General features: G+C 37.4%; 2 protein-coding genes across 2 annotated transcripts; both read right to left on the bottom strand.

Annotated features, from left to right (window-relative positions):
* Nucleotides 1-3,622: 3,622 nt before the first annotated feature.
* LOC121967582 (ubiquitin-fold modifier-conjugating enzyme 1-like) lies at nt 3,623-4,684 on the bottom strand. Its single transcript, XM_042517892.1, has 2 exons — nt 4,033-4,684; nt 3,623-3,872 (listed from the first exon to the last, which is right to left on the bottom strand). The coding sequence occupies exons 1-2, from the start codon at nt 4,425-4,427 to the stop codon at nt 3,743-3,745; spliced, it is 525 nt and encodes a 174-aa protein (XP_042373826.1). The 5' UTR covers nt 4,428-4,684; the 3' UTR covers nt 3,623-3,742.
* Nucleotides 4,685-4,957: 273 nt separating this feature from the next.
* LOC121967581 (ferredoxin C 2, chloroplastic-like) lies at nt 4,958-6,860 on the bottom strand. Its single transcript, XM_042517891.1, has 6 exons — nt 6,513-6,860; nt 6,374-6,437; nt 5,937-6,025; nt 5,637-5,705; nt 5,485-5,529; nt 4,958-5,235 (listed from the first exon to the last, which is right to left on the bottom strand). Exons 1-6 carry the CDS (start codon nt 6,783-6,785, stop codon nt 5,191-5,193), a joined length of 585 nt encoding a protein of 194 aa, XP_042373825.1. The 5' UTR covers nt 6,786-6,860; the 3' UTR covers nt 4,958-5,190.
* Nucleotides 6,861-12,451: the final 5,591 nt, after the last annotated feature.

Genomic DNA, 12,451 nt, shown 5'->3' with positions numbered 1-12,451 from the left:
GCACCCTATGAATGTTTTTCCCAATGAAAACACAGATCTTTGGTCTGGAGATTCCGAGTGAGATTGAAGGTGTGCCATCGGAGATCCTAGCCCCCGTAAACCTCCTTACATCTGCGTCAGCTATCATACCGAAATGGTTATGGTGTGACAAGTACTCTTATTTGACAAGCAGTGGAAGGACAAGACAGCCCACAAGGAGACTCTGCTGAAGCTGGTTGGTCTTTTTCCGGAAGAACTTCGAAGTGTTTGCACATTACAAGATTGGCAGGGATGGCAAGCTGACTAAGGAGATTCTTGTAGCTGGCCCCAATTTCCGAGAGGGGCTTGTAAAATTTGCTAAATAAACCGTGATATGCAGAGAATCTAGAGTTGTGATTACCAACTTGCACTCCTATTTCGTCATAGTTTGTCGAACTGGAAGGCCAACTAATATGAGCTGATATAAAGCTACTTTATGCCCTACAATGAATAGAGCTTTCGTTTATTCGAGATCTTCATGATGCTTGCTTTGCTTCCCATTTCAAAAATACTTATTCAGATAGAATAAGTTATATTCAACAGCTATTAGTACATGAGTGATAACTATTTCAAAATAATATTGTAAATGAAACTCTTAAAGTCAGTTTCTTGCCTAGTGTAAGGTTTTCCTTCCTCAATCCCCTAACTTGAAGGCCCCTATTATTTTTTGATGTAGCCTCCCTTCCTTTTAACCATTATTTCCCAGTCAGTGGTTCTTCATTCAGACTTTTTGTCTTGTTTCCAAGGGTAAGTAAAAGGAAGGTAACTTTTACCCATGTTTGGGAAGGAGGTGAGGGGTAGGGTTGGGGAATCTTTATCCTCCCTTACTCCTCAAATGACCTATTTCCTTATACTCCAATTTGGGATGCAAGGAAGTTACCCTCTCTTTCCTTTCCTTCCCCTCTCTTCCCTTTTCATTAATGAACCTCCCCTCACCCCCATCCAAATAGAGACTTAAAATAAATCCTAGTTTTCTTTCTATCCTCTCCATAGCATGCCCTTGTCATATGAAGGTGCAATCCTTTCTTCTCGCCTAAGCTGAGATAAAATTTCGACATGCAACCCACCTATCGTTGTTATGTCACTCATGCATGAACTCGTCATTGTCTTACTTCTCATTGTCATGCCACCTGCAACATTCAACTATGGTAGCAAAACAAAACCTTTTCCCTCAGCCCTCAAGCAAAAACCAATAACCTCTTAGGTTGTCAAGCATCAAAAGTCAAATGGATATAAGAGATTTTAGGGTGATGGACACCCTAGTTGCTTCATAATCGAGCATTCCTTATCAAAGGGTGCCTCAATTGCTTCCTCAAGAGGTTGTGAACCCTCTGCCCTCTATTTCCTCCTCTCTAATATAAAAACAGCGCTATCAACATGGTAGTCACATGAAGCACACAACTTATTTGACATGATTTCCAGATGCGAAGGATTTTTATAAAAAAAGGACCCATTTAAACATTTAAGAAAAGGACAATTTTTATATATTTTTAAAAAGATGCTAGAATTAGAAAAAAGGATGGATGGGAAAAGTCTTTCAAAAAAAAAAGGCCCACTTAAAACAAAATAGAGAGGGAAGCATTCAAAAAAATTTCTTCTCCCACCCTTTTTTGTCTCAAAAACAATTACTTTCTATCTCGTCCTTTTCTTCTTGTGTCCATGATTTAAGATAAGTTATAGTCTATAATTTCAAGTACCCATCCCCCTCTTGAAGTAAAATCTTCAACAATTAAATAACATACTAATGTTTCTCCCCTCTAAGCCAATGATTATAACTTTAATCACATTTATTTTTATAATACATTTTCTATGTTAGTAAGTTAGTTACAACTTCAAACAGATAAGATTGGTCTTTTTTCCTCTTCCTCTTTTTTTTTAAAGCAAATGCCTTGTGTGTCTCATCTCTTGGAGTAAGATGGGCCTTCACTTAGTCTCTCACCCACTCTAAATTTCAAGAGTCGATGTTGGAATTTTAATCTATCATTTCACCCTCCAACCTCTCAACAATTCTCATTCTTCCTCATAAACTTGTGAGGTGTCTTTAATCAAAGGGAGAGTGAAAGCAGATTATATGAAGTCCTATGAAGATCTTCACTAGCTTCACTTTTTTGGATGCAAGCCAGCTAAAGCCCTTCAATAATTTTAGTTTTGGAAGATCTATCTTAATAACCACAACCAACCAATAATTCTCAAATCAATCCAGAGCCTCATGTTGTCATCCTACTGCCTAAGTACTGTCTTGATTTTTACTGTTGTTAAGTGTATTAGTCATTTTTTTTTGTGGGATTCTTTCCCAATCCATATAAGTTCGACATAATTGATAGATAGTAATTAGGCTCTAACAAGAGGAGGATCATTAAATAAAAATATTAGATATAGCCTAGTCTAAGGAATACCTTTTTATGGCAAAATGTTAGATAGAATTTGTAATTAGATACATGAGTTGTGTTTAAGGAGTATAGAAAACATAACTCTAATTCAAAACTATACTATCTAAATACAAAATTTTCATCCCTCTCAAATATATTTATTTTCCCCCTACTAATCGCATCCATCAATGCTACTCCTTTCCCTAAAAGTATTCCCACATTCCAAGTTGCTAAACTAAACCTACAATCATAAGTAGTTTCTTTTCTTGCAGTGGCCCATAGCCACAACAACTCTTTTCAATTTTTCATTACATATGGTGATAGTAATTATGCTGATGTGGTGGGTTACTTCTAGGTGAACTTATAAATCACTTTTTGCAAATCGAGCTATTCAAAAGGTAAAGATTCCTCGAGTTAACATCTATGTTGAGCGTGACAACCTAACCTCAACAAATAACAAATACAGTTAGCATCTATGTTAAAAGGTTTAAACACTTAACTTTGGTTGTAAAGGCTAGATGTGCATCTCAATTTTTCTTGTTCATCTAGGCATGGGATGAGCATTGGAAGTTTTTGCAAGTGAATAACAAAAATCTGAAGAAAAAGGTGTAACAAATTATTCATGAATTACTGCAAGATGTAGCCCAAAATGGTACTAATCAATGTGGCTGCAACTTAGGGAATCATGCACATAAACAAGCATGTGATAGCTAACTAAGATTTATTTACAATTTTATTTCAATCCAACAATCAGGTAGAGCTCAGTATATTACTACTGTAGAAGGCAAATACGAGGCTGTTACCTGTGGACTGGTTTATACAATTTATGCTGGCCTGGGCAGTAAAATGAAGATGAGTGAATTCACATGTAAGTTAAGGCTTATGTTTGCTAATCACTGAAATGACAGGACGGTTCAATATGAGTCTTGATCAAATTCTGCTTATTTGTAAATGAAATGACTTACTGGAATAGCTTGGCATAAATACAGAGATTGGCTCCCCTCCAAATTCTACTGAAATAGAATCAACAACTTTGCAACATAAATAGCCCATCAATGAAACTGTTGTTGTAGTCCAAATTTACATTTAGCAGACTGTTTGTCTATGATCAACCTCACTTAGCATAAGACTCAATCATTGCATTGACAACATAAAAACATGTCGTGAAAAAACTTGAACAAAATGAAAGATTTAAGTTTTATTAGTTTCATCAAAAGGACGGTACACACATAATCTGGAACAACACAGCTATTGAAATTCAATTGTTACTGTAACATTAAGCAAACTTATAAATCAGTTTAAGAAATTTATACTTGCTCTAACGCTTAGCTTTAATGGCCATGAGAGACAAACCATCAGGATTCCGATGAGGAAGGCTCGTCATCTTTGTGTTTGACTACGCCAGAGTCGACAAGAATTGGCACCTCAGCAGCGAGCCAAGGCGCGAGGCCCAGGCAAAGGGCGTGAGCAATTCCAAACCTAGGGCTGTAAATTGACAATAAAATGATCAAATTAAGCGTGAAAAGAAATCTTATACAAGAAACAAAACAAGAGAAATATTTTCAGATAACCAAATTAAGGAGGACAACGAAACAGAGAGAGAGAGAGAGAGAAAGGATCCTTCTTTACTGTAGGGATGAAATACCAGTTCTTGGCCCAGAGTGGCTTGAAGTGGACGGTGAGGCAGATCTTGCCACCTCGGTACATCTTGTGGGTCTTTCCGTCGAGCTGCGGTAGCTCCAGCTCTGGGGCGGTGGCGGGATAAGTGACGGGGATGTCGAACTGCAGTTGAAACTCGTAGCGTCGGAGGTTGTGGACGTACCAACAGGTGCCAGTCCAACGCGTGCCCTCGGGATTGGCGGCGGAGATACGGAACCAGTCATTGTCCCGGGACTTGTTCATGGTGGTATAGGCGATCAGTGCGCGATACTCCTCCTTCAGCCGCTGCGTCCAGGCCGCGCCGTCTCGAGGTCCCGCCCTCGTCGAGAGGAGAGGGATCTGCGTCAGCGCCGACTTCGTGCTCGAATCCCACCCCTCCATGGAACCTCCTCCGCTCTTCGATTCGATTTCACGCAGCCTGTCGTGCTCTAAAAGAGGAGATCTCTACCCTTGCGGCTCTTTTGCCCCTCTTCGGCTTCCGCGGGCGTTACTATTACGCAGCATAGCGGATCAAGGTGTGATCCGACCCGCTTGATACATCACGCATCCAAACAATTAGTGACATATTTTATTCTTTATTGATGATGCTATTATTACTTTAATTTACTCTGAATTAAGGTATAAGTTTTAATGTTATATTAAATTTTCAATATTATAAGATTGTGATCATCCCTTCAAATCTACAATATGTAAATACAGGCATTTCATGCCTAAGCTATTTATAATAAAAACCTAAATTTAAAACCTAATTATTATATAAAATTCATAAATATAAAAACCTAAATTAACTTTTACAAGTTAATAAATATTCAGATAATCGACTTAATAAATATTTCTGAGTCTGACACCATCAGAACTCACCTCAATCTGCTACAGGAAGCCGTAAGATTTGAATATAATGTAGCAGCTAGTAGAAAACATATATAACCATCATAACTTTGATATTGAAGGGAATTGTAAGATCTGCAAACAGCTACAAATTATAGATTTCCTAAACGCAATTTTTTTGGGCAAACAAGCGAAGATTGATATTTAATATGAGGATCGAGTAAAGGTACGTGTAATACACACTAGATCAAACACACAACCAGGAAAGAAAAGCTCAGCAGATTATGAGCAATAGTTGATCTTTCCAATTGTCCATTCATTCATCGCCCATAGCCAGCTCCAAGGCATAGTCATCTCTTTCCTGCAGTTTATGAAATAGCAGATTAGAAAGGAAGACTACACTGCTCTGATAAAATGTCACCAGGAAAAAAAAAGAAACAAGGAGGTGAACGACCTCAATCCGCATATATCAATGAAAGGAAGACCCACTAGAATATCAACTTCAAGTTATATTACATAGGCATCAAACCATTTTATTTTTCAGTCTCTAAAGCAAGAAGATAACTAGTGGACAGACTTTGAAGTATCGAGTCAGTGTTCGGAAACTTACAACTGGGCCTCGCGCAAAATACCGCCCGAATTGGAGCCAGTACACCTAAAAAAGAATGAAATTATTACAGAGCAGATGTATTTAAGTTTCCATTACGTGCTCAAGCTATTACATGAGGAGAAAGCTCAATGCAAGATGTTATCTTGTAGTACCTCATCTTCATCTTGAGTTTCAACTTCAATATCAGAAGATGGAAAACCCACACAGAGCAATGCGTAACCCTGAAAAAACAACAATAGAACTACAGCAGTTGAATGCCTACCAGAAAGAAAGAAAGAAAGAAAAGAAAATCTCAACTCTAATCTCCTAATTTTGCAGTGTGGCAATTCACCAGAAGCAAATGAAGCTGATGCCACACTGTCAATGTGCTTCCAAAAGCACTATTATACCAAATCGGAATATGTTCAAGTCACTCTAATTGGCAATAGGAAAATCTCAAAAACATATCCGACCTTATCTTTCAATTCTGCAGATATTCCAAGAGCTTCTGGTTGTCTAATTTGACCGGATTTTACTCGAACAGCACAGCTAGTACAGCAACCTGAACAATACCAAAATAATTTGGAGGATTACCTCCTAAAACATTTTGACAACAAATACATAGCCGATTCAAAGTATGGATTATGTAATCACAATCACTAATATACCCTGTTTGTGTGAAATTTCTAGGATTCAGAAAACAGTAAATGATATTGATCATGCTTGATTAATCTATAGCTTCCAACGTTTAGATTCGAGTAGTTCCAACCTTGAATGCATGGTGAGTAGTTTAAATGTAAGAAATATCCTACACGTAGTTTAATCATTTGGTCGAACAACTTAAAGGCGAGGATGGCATTCACTGAGAGCCAAAATAATTAGGGGTGCGGAAAGGCCACAAGTTGATTACCGTGCCTGCAAGCAAAGGGGAGGGATATGTTCTGCGCCTCCGCCGTGTGCAGTATGTATTGATCCTGATCTCAAAAACAGATGCAATGGCTAATTGGCAGAGGGGAATGGGCGAGAGCAAAGCCAGAGATGAGGGTTACCTCCGGCACAAGGAATTCGTGGACCGCGCCGCGCTGACGGTCGTGAACAGTGACCCGATGAGTCCTTATAGAAGTCGAAGCTGTCGTCGCCGTTGAGGTCTCCGAGGTTTGCAGCTCTCCGCGCGCGGATCTCAATGGCCTCCTAATCTGACGAAAGCAGGGGCGAAAGAGAGGATTTTGAAGTCGTGCTTGGCCCTGGCGGAGGCAGATTGAGGAGGCGGCCGGAGCGAATGGGTGGACCATCGCCGCGACCGGCGTCGCCACCGTGTTCATTCCTCAACGAGGCGGCTTTCGCTTTTCCTACGCCGCCGCTGCCGCTGTCATTAGTACCTTCTTTCTGGCGCTCGGTTGCAGAATGTGGATAAGGGGCCGCATCAATGGCGAATAACAAGGGGCCACATCAGCATCAGTCACGGGACGATCAGGCCACTTGGATTGAATAATGACGGCAAGTAAAATAAAAAAAGAGGCTTAAATACCTTAAACCCCCTTTATTCTCTCTCAAGTAGCATTTAACCCCACTTATTAAAAAAAAAATGACATTTAACACCTTTTTTTAAAAGTCAAATATTAAAAAAAAATTAATAGACAATTCTGCCCTTCTCTTTTGTGATATGATAATTTTAAGAGAAAAAATATATTAAATTGACCATTATGTCCTTGGTAAAAAAAATTAACATATTAAATTGACCGGATGTGAGAAAATTTATAAAAAAGCTTTGACGAGGTATAAAAGAAAATTAACACATTAAATTGACTCGATATGTGAAAATTTGTAAAAGAACGAAAACTGAAACAAATGCATCTAAATAGAAAAAGTTCATATTTGGAACTTTAGTACTATTTTACCCATATTATGTTAGTTGTACCTCACAAAAGAAGACAAACTGCTACAAGTATTTACCTTGATACGAAAAGACAAACCAAAAGTTAATGTATTGAATCTAATATCTAGAAGGTACAACCTTCACAAAAGTATAATCCATAAGCACACATACTACTATTCAAAATTATGAAACTTGCATGTAAAATAACTCAAAGAAACAATAGATTATATATTTTCTCCACTTTCTGGACCAACATCCTTGACAAAATGCATTCCACTTGATGATTATTGAGTGGACAAGAAGTATTCACCACGTGTAGACATATGTGCTTGAAGCTACAAAAATTAAAGTGTATAAACTGTGAACAGATATGATGCTCATAGATCCAAAAAACTATATAACCAAATTGCTAAGTAAATGTGAATAAGAAACATACTCGAGGATTTTCATTAGTCCCTACTAGTTAATTGCTAGTCAAAGCTGATTTCTTTTCAAAATTATTAAAAATATATATTATAAAAAGATAAGGGTATAATTGTCTTTTTATAAATTTTTTAATGTTTGATTTTGATTAAGGGGGTTAAATGTTATTTTTTAAATATAGGGGGACAAAACGCTACTTAATTAAAAATACAGGGAGGTTAAAAGTATTTAAGTCTAAAAAAACGATAAACTGTGTAGATATCGATATTCTTATTTTACATATTAATTCAAATTCCATTTTTATAAATATGTTATTAAAAAATTTAAAATTTGTAAAAGACCCTAAAATGCCTTTTATTTTCTGGAATAGAAATAAATTAGTATAATTGATTATATCACTTCTAAATGTTAAATGTATATGTGTCTTCTAACAATAACATTTATTAATAATTTAATCAATTTTAACTACATTATATTTGTATAACGTTTCAAAATAATATTTATATATTTGGTTAGTGTTTAATTATGATGTTTTAATATTTGATAATATATTTAAGGTAAAAGACAATTTGGATTAATAGTATTACCTTGTTTGTTTAATCATTTTAAAGTAAATACCATTCAAAACTTATTGTATTTTGTTTTTGAATTTGTTTAGGATAATATATTAGTAAAGATAAAAGTTTCAAATTGACTTTCATTGGGAATGTTTCATTTTAGAACTTAATCAAACATAATATTGAGTGGAAAATGGACCTAGAGGATTTATATAGCTTGATCACATATGGCAAATATTTGGGATGATCTGGGCCTTTATTAGGTCAACTTAGACTTTTGAAGGCAAGTCAACCTAGACCTTATAGATTGACCTAAAAATATCTTTTGAAACATAGATTTATCATGACTCCACCTAAGATTGCAATTTTGATGAGCTAACTTGCAAAAATATAACTTGGTTGATCTAGTATTTTAGTAGGTTGAGCTAAATTATCTAAGGTAATCCAAAATTATTACACGTTAAACTAGATTTAAACGTTGGCATTCAACGGTCATAGCTTGAACTGAATTGAGCTTTTATTAGATAGACCTAAGTGAATGTGATGATTGGAAACATAATTTCAAAAGTTTTTTTTTTTTTTTTTTACTTTTGACATCAAATCTCACACAAAAATACTCAATCTGGCATGGAAAGCTCTCTTGACTAATATCTTCTCATCTAGGATTTGATCTTTACTGATAATCTAGATGATATTTATAAGAGAAATCATATTTATTGTTTAGGAAATAGAGTGATTGTTTCTAGAGGGTATTCGAAATTAATTTTATTAACATAGTCAATGGTAAATTGATCTAGTTCGCACCTCGAAAAATCTTACATAGTCAATCCTAATTGACATTTTAAGAGAACGTCTCTTCCAAATGTCGAACTTAAAATTGTTTTGGTGTGGGTTGTTAGGAGACAACAGATATTACTAATTTGACAAATTTAGTGGAGATCAGCACAAGTAGAAGTGTTTTAAAGTTGGCCATTCTAGATTAACTTTAGGGGTGTATTCAATTCAGAGTTTTAACAATTTTTATTGATTTTTTTGTTGATCCCCGGATAGCTTCTGGAGTATGTAAACTGATCGTCGAGGCTAGTGTTCGACACTATCTCCGTAAACGATATTGCTCCGCTACGGTGCTTAACGGATTGTTGCAATTCGTTCCCAAGATACAACGACGAACGTCTCAGAATCGTAGCACTCCGACTTCCGAGACCAGCGAACCTTTTAGTAGACTTCTTGGACTCTTGTATGCACAAGATGAGATGAATGCTTGAGGAAGAGAAGAGAGGATTGAGTGAGTATTCCATCATCTGGAGGGTTCTATTTATACTGAAAGAAGAGGTTAAGTGTCCTTTGGGTGAGTGAATGTGTTCCTTGGGCTGGATCGATCTAGATCATCTATTCTGAAGGGTTGTAACCCTTCACCAAGCACACTTCAATCTCATCCATCAGATCTGAGGAGTTGTGACCCTCAGATCCGCCTATTGTCATCGGCCATCGGATCTGGATCCATTGATTCGATGCTTCAGATCAAGTCTCATCCCAGGCCGTCAGATCGTTACTCTTTGCGATCTAACGCTCTAGATCGCATCACAAGCGATCCATCATACCTATTTGATCAACGTTGATCAACGGTAGCCATCCATTCCCTAAGTCAACTGTCCAGTCATCTCCCTTTGCCCACGAGGATGCCGCGTAGGTATTGCCACGTCAGGTACGAAGCGCCCATTGCGCACGTGCGCACGTGGCGGGTGGCAGGCTCACAGGTGCGAGCACCTGCTCGCCCTGGGCTAAGGGGTCACCTGTCCTTCTATTTTTGTGTTAACTCCATTAACACATCTTCATTAATAAGTAGAGAATACACATCGAGAATTTCCGATGTGGGACTATTCTCCCATGCAATTTATTAATGAATAATAAATGTTATTTTGGGCTGACTTTAAACATTAATTTCTCATTCACCCTTAATCGGTTTTGAGCAAATTAATAGTCTAAATCTATCTACGCGAATCGTAGATTTCAATTTTGAAGTCAATTACGACTTTCAACAATTGATGGCTTCCTTCCTCTAAATCGTTTTGGTCCATTTAAGGCCCCAATATCCAACAATCCCCCACATGAATGGAAATTAATACAATGCGTGTATGCATGCTGACATTTTACAAGAGTCTAATCGATAAGTCACTGCATCGGGAGAGGTAGCTTGTGGCTTTGAACCTTCCGTAGTGAAATGCTATCGAGTATACTAGGCTGCGCAGTGAACGTAATGTCTTGAACTGCTCAGCTGTTGGTGTATACTTAGACAATAACACCCACACAGAGATCTATCTCACCTACTTTAGATTCTCATGGTTGGTTCCGTTTCGGCCATGGATACTATCTTGGATTCATGAGTATTTCATTGAAGCGGCCTGTCTTCACACTCACATAGGTGACACTTCTATCAAGAGTATCCTACCATACTCCACCTTATCAGGTATAGAAGTCACTAAAAGCATAAGCTTAACCTCACTACATGATGTAGGACAGCACAAATTCATCCTAAGATTGGGATAGAGATAAACTATCTAATGTGCTGGACCACAACTTCTGTAACTTCGTTGTCCCATTGAACCAAGATCTTGGGATCTCCAGTCAACAAGGTTGGGTTACCGCTACAGTTGTTTTAGTTGTAGATTTTTAATCACATTCCTCTTGATGAGCAGTATACTTGATCTCGACTCAACCCCTTCGTTAGAGGATCTGCCAAATTATCTTTGGACTTAACATAGTCGATTGCAATCACTCCATTCGAGATCAACTGCCTAATTGTATTATGTCTACGACGTATATGTCGTGACTTCCCATTATACATATTACTCTGCGCCCTTCCAATCGCCGATTGACTATCACAGTGGATTAGTACGGCAGACACAGGTTTCACTCAGCTAGGAATATCTTCCAAGAAATTCCGCAGTCATTCAGCTTCCTCAGCTACTTTGTCTAGTGCTATAAACTCGGATTCCATAGTTGACCGAGCAATGCAAGTCTGCTTAGTGGATTTCCAAGATACTGCTCCCCCACCGATCATGAATACATATCCACTAGTGGATTTGGAGTCTTTTGTATCTGATATCCAATTAGTATCACAATATCCTTCCAACACAGCGGGATATTTTCGATAATGTAATCCATAGTTCATAGTATATTTCAAATATCTGAAAACTCGCATCAATGCTTTCCAATGGGTGTCGTTTGGATTACTCGTAAAACGACTCAGTTTGTTGACCGTACAGGTAATATCCGGACGTGTGCAGTTTATGAGATACATCAAACTGCCTATTATCCGAGAATATTCCAACTGTGATATGGTCTCACCATGGTTTTTCGCTAAGTGTTGACTTAGATCCATAGGTGTTTTCACTGAAGAGAGATCGTACGCATTGAATTTTTCAATACAGATTCTACATAATGGGATTGTGTTAAAACTATCCCTTCTGATGTCCTGAGAATTTTAATTCCCAATATAACATCTGCTTGACCCATATCTTTCATATCAAAATTTCTGGTCAACATTTTCTTTGTAGTCATGATTACATCATGATTACTGCCCATTATTAGCATGTCGTCTACGTATAGACAGACAATTACATAACCTTCAGGTGTGTTTTTGACATAAATACATTTGTCACATTCATTTATTCTGAATTCGTTTGACAGCATTACTTTGTCAAATTTTTTGTGCCATTGTTTAGGCGCTTGCTTAAGTCCGTACAACGACTTAACAAGTTGACACACCTTTTTCTCATTTCCAGGAGCCATGAACCCTTCGGGTTGCTCCATATAAATTTTTTCTTCCAACTCACCATTTAAGAACGCAGTCTTAACATCCATTTGATGTATTTCAAGGTCATACAGTGCTGCAATGGCTATTAGCACTCGTATGGACGTAATTCTTGTCACCAGTGAGTATGTATCGAAGTAATTAAGGCCTTCCTCTTGCTTGTACCCCTTGGCTACAAGTCTGGCCTTATACTTGTCAATTGATCCATCAGTTTTATACTTACGTTTTAGTATCCACTTACAACCTAATGGTTTATTACCAGAAGGAAGGTCTACTAATTCCCAAGTATGATTATTCATGATAGACTCAATTTCACTA

This window comes from Zingiber officinale, chromosome 3B (assembly GCF_018446385.1).
Source record: "Zingiber officinale cultivar Zhangliang chromosome 3B, Zo_v1.1, whole genome shotgun sequence".
Taxonomy (NCBI): Eukaryota; Viridiplantae; Streptophyta; class Magnoliopsida; order Zingiberales; family Zingiberaceae; genus Zingiber; species Zingiber officinale.
Note: the sequence above shows the minus strand (reverse complement) of the source record. Positions and strands in the feature narration are given on the sequence as shown.